The 7,495-nt window shown below is 32.7% G+C and overlaps 1 protein-coding gene across 4 annotated transcripts; it reads right to left on the bottom strand.

The window, feature by feature from the left end:
* Positions 1 to 202: 202 nt before the first annotated feature.
* LOC107879465 (anthranilate phosphoribosyltransferase, chloroplastic-like) lies at positions 203 to 6,614 on the bottom strand. Of its 4 annotated transcripts, none has more exons than XR_007052534.1 (7): positions 6,424 to 6,614; positions 4,726 to 6,097; positions 1,860 to 2,048; positions 1,571 to 1,639; positions 1,366 to 1,437; positions 1,012 to 1,130; positions 203 to 902 (listed from the first exon to the last, which is right to left on the bottom strand). XR_007052534.1 is itself a non-coding variant. In XM_047407411.1 (7 exons), exons 4-7 carry the CDS (start codon positions 1,680 to 1,682, stop codon positions 834 to 836), a joined length of 372 nt encoding a protein of 123 aa, XP_047263367.1. In that variant the 5' UTR covers positions 1,683 to 2,048; positions 4,726 to 4,774; positions 6,059 to 6,097; positions 6,424 to 6,614; the 3' UTR covers positions 203 to 833. The 4 variants fall into 4 exon arrangements, 3 of the variants coding, with proteins under 3 accessions (XP_047263367.1, XP_047263369.1, XP_016581986.1); XM_047407411.1 differs by having other exon boundaries at positions 1,571 to 2,048; positions 4,726 to 4,774; positions 6,059 to 6,097; XM_047407413.1 differs by having other exon boundaries at positions 1,571 to 2,048; positions 4,730 to 4,774; positions 6,059 to 6,097.
* Between the last annotated feature and the right edge of the window lie 881 nt (positions 6,615 to 7,495).

The raw sequence follows: 7,495 nt of genomic DNA, 5'->3' as shown, positions 1-7,495 counted from the left end.
TTGATCACCATTTTCGTATGACCTCTGTATTAACATGCTCCACCTAAATTATGAGCAAACAGGAAAACAGAACACCTCTGTTGTGTTACACAAACCTTTTAACCGATAAAAAGGGGCCCGAATTGGCAAAATGAATAGAATCAATTCACCTGAACTTACCATGCCCAGTTACACCATGGCTCAATATACAAGAAACATAAAAGACTATAAAGGTCTTCCAAATTATTTTGCAGCAATAAGTAATTATTACAATTAGCGCAAACCATAACAATGATCTCAATTACAAATTTTTCTGTGAAGTGAATGAATAGAAGAATAACATGCAATTTTTGTGACATGCCTGAAGAGGAGTACCAGTAAGACACCACCTACAATGTGCTGAAAAAGTAAAGGCAACTTGTGCACCAAGAGCCTTTCAGGATTTTATGAAGTACGCCTCATCCGGATCCATGCGGTACTAATCAAATCTGGATACTTCTAGAGTTCTTTTTTTTATCACTGATGACTTCAATTATTATTTTGCCCTTATATAAAGATAGAATTTCCAAACTGCCACTGGTCGTCTGTAATACAATTATTGCCTTGTGTTAACCTGTAAAGTTCTTGTTGTAGGTGCTATAGCTTTGCTCTATTAAATTGATCAAACCTCTACTCCAAATTGATCGAGAGATCCTTAGATGTTTTTTAGTAGATCACACTGTTTGCGGATCTTCTTTGATATTGAATTTAAAATCCAAGATATGATTATATGATTACATCTTCTCTAGGCTTGCAAATCTAGAGAATCATCGAAAGGTGTAGCTTCAGATCCATTAATGAAACTCAACTTATTTTCAGTTGAAAGGGCAATCATGACAAATCTCTTCCACCCTTACCAAGAGAGCAGCTGATGCATTTAGCGCCTGTGGAGTTATTTGATAGATAACGTAAGAACTTCGAGGTGAAAAGAATCTATTGAAAATGGAAACAAGATATGTCTATTTCTCCTAACAACCTATTGAAGAAACTTACAAATGCATCAACAATCAACCCTTTTTCTCCTGAGAGCATATGTCTGAGCATCTCTGCATTGTACTCTAGACTTTCACCTCGCAAACTTTCAAGAGTGCAGCGAGGGATGCCAAAGTTCACTATTGAAGGATAATCATGTCAAAAAAAAATTTCAAAGAGAAAATGTTAAATAACTACTAAAAAAACATCAAACATAATGGAACAATCTTTAGTGCAGAGTTCTGCAATATATATTTAGAGCGCCATTCATTGGTTATCTGTGCGAAGCAATACGATTAAGAAATCTTGCACCCAAAAACAATTTAAAATAAAAAAAGAAGTTCTAACTGATCCTGATATTAAATGGTTACTTACATGAATCAAAGAAGAACTTCTCAATATTATCTGGTGTGACATCAAGGACTAATCCACGGCCTGTGAAACGAACTATCATACGTAATAGGATGTAAGTGCCCAGATGTAATTACTCAAAATAAACAAGCAAAGTCAACAATAAAAAGATCATGAATGAAATTTCTGAACACAATAGATATATTAGAGGCATGGAAAAGGACCATACCAAGAGGACTCGTCTCATCTAGGCCTTCCGAGTGAACAACCAATGCTCTTTTCATGCCAAATCTCTGTACTGCTTTAGCCATTTTATGGATAATAAGAGATGTTTCATTCATCAAATAAATGTAGCACTAAGAAGAACACAATAACGGGTTTAGGAAGCAAGAACCATAGGACAAAAGAGAGATAACACCAGAAAATTAGCACCCGAGTTTAAAAAATTGTGTTACAACATTCTTAAATTCACATTCATAGAATGTATGGTATTAGTGTAACCAAACTAAAAAACATACCAGGTCATCTTTCTATACACCTATGACAGCAAATGACACTCTTGCTGGGTTCAACATAGGTCCCAAGATGTTGAACACTATCTTTACTTTCAGTTTTTTCCTGATAGGTCTGACAATCTTCATCGCTGGATGGTAGATTGGAGACATCATAAAACCAATTTCAGCTTGATTTACACACTCTTTCACCCCCTGAAGTCAGTAACAATGAGACACCTCAACATCAATCAAGTTGAAATCATATATCCTGTCAGTTATCCCTAAAGTATCATACATTTTTCAGTAATACTCTGAACACGATTTAGCATAGAAACTTGCTCTTAACACCATTAACCATTGTCCAAGAGTAAGAGACAACATATAGCATATCTTTTTTGTCTCTTGATTGCAGTTACCAAGAGCAAATAAAATGAGCACATGATGCAGGCAACTGAGATATAGTCATATAGAATAAGCCCCAGATGACGTAATGTTATTGCCATCATACTACTGGGGAGTTCTTACAGTGGACAAGTTAGTGCCAGAAAAGAAAAGCAGCAGCTTTAGAGTTAGCATCAGGTACAGTGGAATGGTAAATGTGCTGAATTTAGCTCACCGCCTACTCTAAAGGGTGATTTTAATTAATAATAACTTCTCATTACATGCTTGGTCGCTTAATGACTCATTAAATTAGTCTGATACTAACTAATTTGGTGCATGCAATAGCCAGTCATTCTCCTTATAAAGCAGCTAACTCCATAAAAAACAACAAAAACTTCATTTTAAAACTACCATAAGTTGGTTTTAACTATTATAAATAATACAAATAGATCTAATCATTTAGCCAAAAAGAAAAAATATATCTAATCATTGAAGGAAGATACTTATCAAATAATAGAAAATAAAAGCACTCCCTCTATTTGAATTTTTTGTCCTACTTTCCTTTCTAATTTTTTTTTTAAATGTTATTTTTCATTTTTGACAACTCTTTAATTCTAACTTTGTGCATAATATGTTTAAAATCATAAAATTAAAAAAAAAAGATTGAATACAATCAATATATCTTTAATTTATGATGGCAAGATTCAATTTTTTTCTTGCATAAACTCTTTGTCATGCCAAAAGACCACAATCAACTTGAAACGAAAGGGAGTATAATATATATGCTTACACATAGATTCATTCCCACTTAATCAATACTACTTAAATACATTCATAATATTCATATTTCAGTAAACACTTAGGGGTCATTTAGTAAGATGTACAAAAATAGTACAAAATAGATAAAACTATAATTTTTCTTTTTCTGGAAGGGAAAATGAGGAGAGAGGACTACAAGGTGGGAAATGGAACCCTCATCAAGGCAATCAACTCACCGAGCTATTAAGATTCACCTTATATGCGCTCACCAAAAAGGTGAAAGTTGGCATCATAAACCAACCGAGATATTAAGATTCATCTTATATGACCTCACCAACAAAGGGGCCATCAACTAACCGAGCTATTAAGATTCGTCATATATCGAATAGCCAACCAATCGAGTTATTAAGATTCACATTAAAATCATGTACTTTCCCATAACAAGCAAAAGTATAAAGAACCAAAAGAAAGTCGCCTTCCAACCCAAAAGAACAATAATGTTGAACACTAATAATATAACATAATGACACTAATCCGAGCTTTAAACTAAGATAAAAAATACAGAAAAATTCTATGTAAATGAAAAGAATATAGAGTGAAATAAAATGGGTAAGCTTCTGATTTATCAGAATCAGATAAAGATTGAAACTTTATTGGGTAAAGTGTCAAAATCAACTCATTGTGATCATTCATTTATTTAGTTTTACTAGATATGTACATAAATAATGGCTCGTGTAACCTTGAGCTTCCATTCCCTTACTATTGACCGAATATCAACACCAAATTGATACATCAACCTTGAGTAGCTATTAAGTAAAATCATGGTTTAATTTGATCTATGCTCTAGCTTAAAAGCTTAATTGAGGATATTTAGTTTAGATGACTGTCCCTGGAATAAATTATTCCTTTCTAATCTTCAATCATCCACTAACACACGCAAGAATATGTGGGTACTAAGGTTTTTCAGAGAATAAAAAAAGAGGCACATATCAGAAGACAAATTGCTTTCTTTAACACTCTTCTTATGATTTCTTCATTTCATGTAAGGGTCACCAGGCATAAGGACATTTCTGAAGGCACCGACATAAGGTGAATAGATCAGAGAAAAATGAGATAACCAGAAGGCTCAAATCTAATCAGGATATTTAATGAGTTGCTAAGCAGTTATCTTTGATAGTAAAGATAAGAACATGATTCTTTTTTGAAGCAATGAGCCTTGTCCCTCAATGTGGTAATCTTTCGGAGATGCCAATGCAAGGTCTGCAAAATAAGAGAAATTTGATTTTGGCTTGTACAGGAGATTCTCCTTGGATGAGCTGATGAAATATTTGAGAATTGCTCATAGTATTTGAATTAAGCAGATTTTTCGAACCAGAACTAGGAAATTTTGGGAGTTTATCTTTTTTCCTTTCTTTCTTGCTCCTGTGACATACACGCAAACTCGAAACATTCCAAATTTTCATGGAAGCAAAGTGAAACTGATCGCACTAATATACAACCCTATCCCATAAGTGATAAAATGTTCTCCGTTTATCCCAATTTCGATGTTATGGGATAAGGTTGCATATTAGTGTGATCAATTTCACTTTGCTTCCATGAAATTCATTCAGCTTGACAATAATAATTCTATTATTCTGATATAAGTTGTACCAACATAGTGATTCAAGTTGCTGGCCACAGGTGAAGAAAATGCAAGCAACAAAAAATCAAGACCATAAGCATACATATTTATAGATCAAAGAGAACTGACCAACCCTTTTTCTTCCTTGAAACTTTCTTTGCAAAACCTTTATGCAGTCCTGCAGAAGTTTCCACAACAAAAATTTCAAATGATTTTCCACATAATCATAAAGCGGCGAGAGCTTCATAAGACAATCTCTAACACATATGAATCAAATGAAGAGAGAACATGATATGAAAAATGGCTAATGCATCTTGGTGAATATGGTTGACTACATGGTCACATTTACTTCATAACTAAGTAAATTTAACCACATAGTTGAGTAATTGTAAGTGTAAATCTACACCTTTATAGGAAATAACAGTCAAATAACTATTTTTTTTAGATTTGGATAAACAATGGCAATTTGTTGTTGTGTGACATCCTTTAAATATTAAATTGTGCCAGAATATTTCTCTTCAAATTACACATAGTCCAATCATAGCTATGCTCTCGGGTACGGTATGATACATTTTACATTATTGTACTGTATAAACTGTTGATTTTTGCTATCTAGGAATCTTTATTAAGGAAACATATTGAGATAAGAAGAATCTGCGATCATTTGATTAAACTTCTATTTACATGACTTTTGCAACTCAAAAAATTCTAAAATAAACTAAACGGGAAAACCATGTACATCTCCCAAGTGAACCTCAAAGAGGGAACAAAATTTTAGTTCACGATAACTGGAAATTTGTATTTACCTTTGCCACATCAATAAACTGACCATTCATAGCTCCAACAGCTACCTGCTCATATAGGGTCTATTTTGCAATATTTAGGTTGCAGGGAATAAAGGTTTATCAGAGGTTTTATCCAGTCCCATGATGCTAGAACCTAGTCTATGAACCAATCAATATTCAATTAAAACAATTTTTTTTTAAAAGAAGAGACATACTCCCTCCATCACAAAATAAATGTTAGCTTAGGAATTCAAGACAAAACTTAGTACATTTTTTCAACTATACCCTTAATAGTTTTGTAAACTACACATTGTACTTGTTGATTTCTTAATGCACATGATTTTTGGTTAAGGTAACACTTATTTTGCGATGGAGGGAGCACAACATGTCCTTAAATCCAAAATCTCAATTTTTTAATTTAGTAGACTACCCACATCAGTACAAAAACTCAGTTTCCTAGTCCCCAAGTATTACTAAATTGCCACTAACTTAAATCCTAGAAAAACCAAATTAGTACAAGATCTCAAATTACCCACATCTTAATTGTAGTTAATTTCCACTTTGTTGAATCCCTAAACTACCAATATTTCACTAAACCAATCTATCAATGATCAAAATACAGGACTTTTAAGTTTATGGGGGTCACAATTGCATGTGAACGAAGAAGTTGTAAATACCTTCAGACTCTATAGCGACAATTGCAACAGAGCTTTAACCTACACAAGAAAATTGTTATTGAAAGAGGTTGCATCGTTGGAGAATTTCCACAAACACCTAGAAGGCAAAAGTTCACCCAAACAATAAATTTTCAAATCACACAAAGAACTACCAGTATTAATTTTCAAATATGACTCAAACAAAATTCCTAGACCTAGCTTTCCGCAAATCACACATAGAAAGTTAAAACAGTTGAGAGTTTTTTTTCAAATTTTTTTGATTTTTTTCTCTTAAGACACAGAAACAAAATACCCTTCAAAACCAACAAACTTTACATTAAATTACTTGAAATTCAACTTGAAGCACCAAGAAATGAACAACTTACAGGATTTTGAATAGCCACTGACTTCGATCGATTTAGGGTTTTCAATTGTGATTTTATCTAAACCACAAAATTACCTTGAATAGAGTAAAATCAAGCTTAAATATAGCTAGCCAAAACCCAATTCCACGTTGAAGAATTTGTAGGCGTAAGTTGTAACTTTTGGAGATAATCAAATCAAATGGATCTAGAAAAGAACGTCGAGAAACAAAGAAGAGGAAAAAGTGATACGTGTATACAAGGAGAAAAATGAAATAGTATACGATTGTTTGTGTGTGGACTGAGTATGAGAAAAACGGATGGTTCTAGAGCCAGAGAAATAGGATATTTGTTAGGGTAAATTTACTACATTGCCCTTGGTTGTCCCTTGCTTCACCTTTCTATATAGCAGTAATTATTTTCATCTATAATTTATATACAATATTAATTAATTAAACATTAAGAAATAATAAAATTCAAGAACTAATAATATTTTACATATACATAGAATATTACCAATTTGACAGAAACCGTGCAATCAGTTTTGAGTAGTGACAAGTATTTGAACATTTTCATGATGGATGCAACTTCTATATTTGGTGAAAACACGTCCTCCAATGCTGAGTGATGATTCTGATGCTATAGTAGTAATAGGAGTATTTTTTTAAAGGAAAAAAATACAAAAAGTAACATACTTAAGTATTAAATTACAAAAAATAGCAACACTTTTATCAAATTACATTTTGTAGCATATGTATTTGTATGTATTTGTATTTTTTTAGCAACAGTTTGCAAAAATACAAAATACATATCGATCATAAGGACAGTAAAATCATATGTATTTGTATTTTTATAGCAATAGTTTGCAAATATATAAAATACAACTTATTATATTATGTAATTATGAAACTATTGCTGTGAAATTCATAATTAAGAGGATAAGTATGCTATTTTTGAATTTTGCCCTTTTTAAAAAAAGTGGACTGACCCGTGAGGCCCGCAGCCCACAGGGTGATGGTTTGAACTTGGTGTTTTCTAGCCCATTATTTTGGTGGGCCAGCCTGACCTAATTTGTCAAACTCCAAAGTTTTGTGCG

Source organism: Capsicum annuum, chromosome 1 (genome assembly GCF_002878395.1).
Source record: "Capsicum annuum cultivar UCD-10X-F1 chromosome 1, UCD10Xv1.1, whole genome shotgun sequence".
In the NCBI taxonomy this organism is placed as follows: Eukaryota; Viridiplantae; Streptophyta; class Magnoliopsida; order Solanales; family Solanaceae; genus Capsicum; species Capsicum annuum.
Note: the sequence above shows the minus strand (reverse complement) of the source record. Positions and strands in the feature narration are given on the sequence as shown.

Excerpts from the sequence above, each read along its gene's own strand:
- LOC107879465 (XM_047407411.1), bottom strand. The coding sequence starts at position 1,682 with ATGAATGAAACATCTCTTATTATCCATAAAATGGCTAAAGCAGTACAG. Across the intron at positions 1,438-1,570 it reads AGATGAGACGAGTCCTCTTG|TTCGTTTCACAGGCCGTGGA; the intron begins GTATGGTCCTTT and ends TACGTATGATAG. Across the intron at positions 903-1,011 it reads GGTTGATTGTTGATGCATTT|GCGCTAAATGCATCAGCTGC; the intron begins GTAAGTTTCTTC and ends ATAACTCCACAG.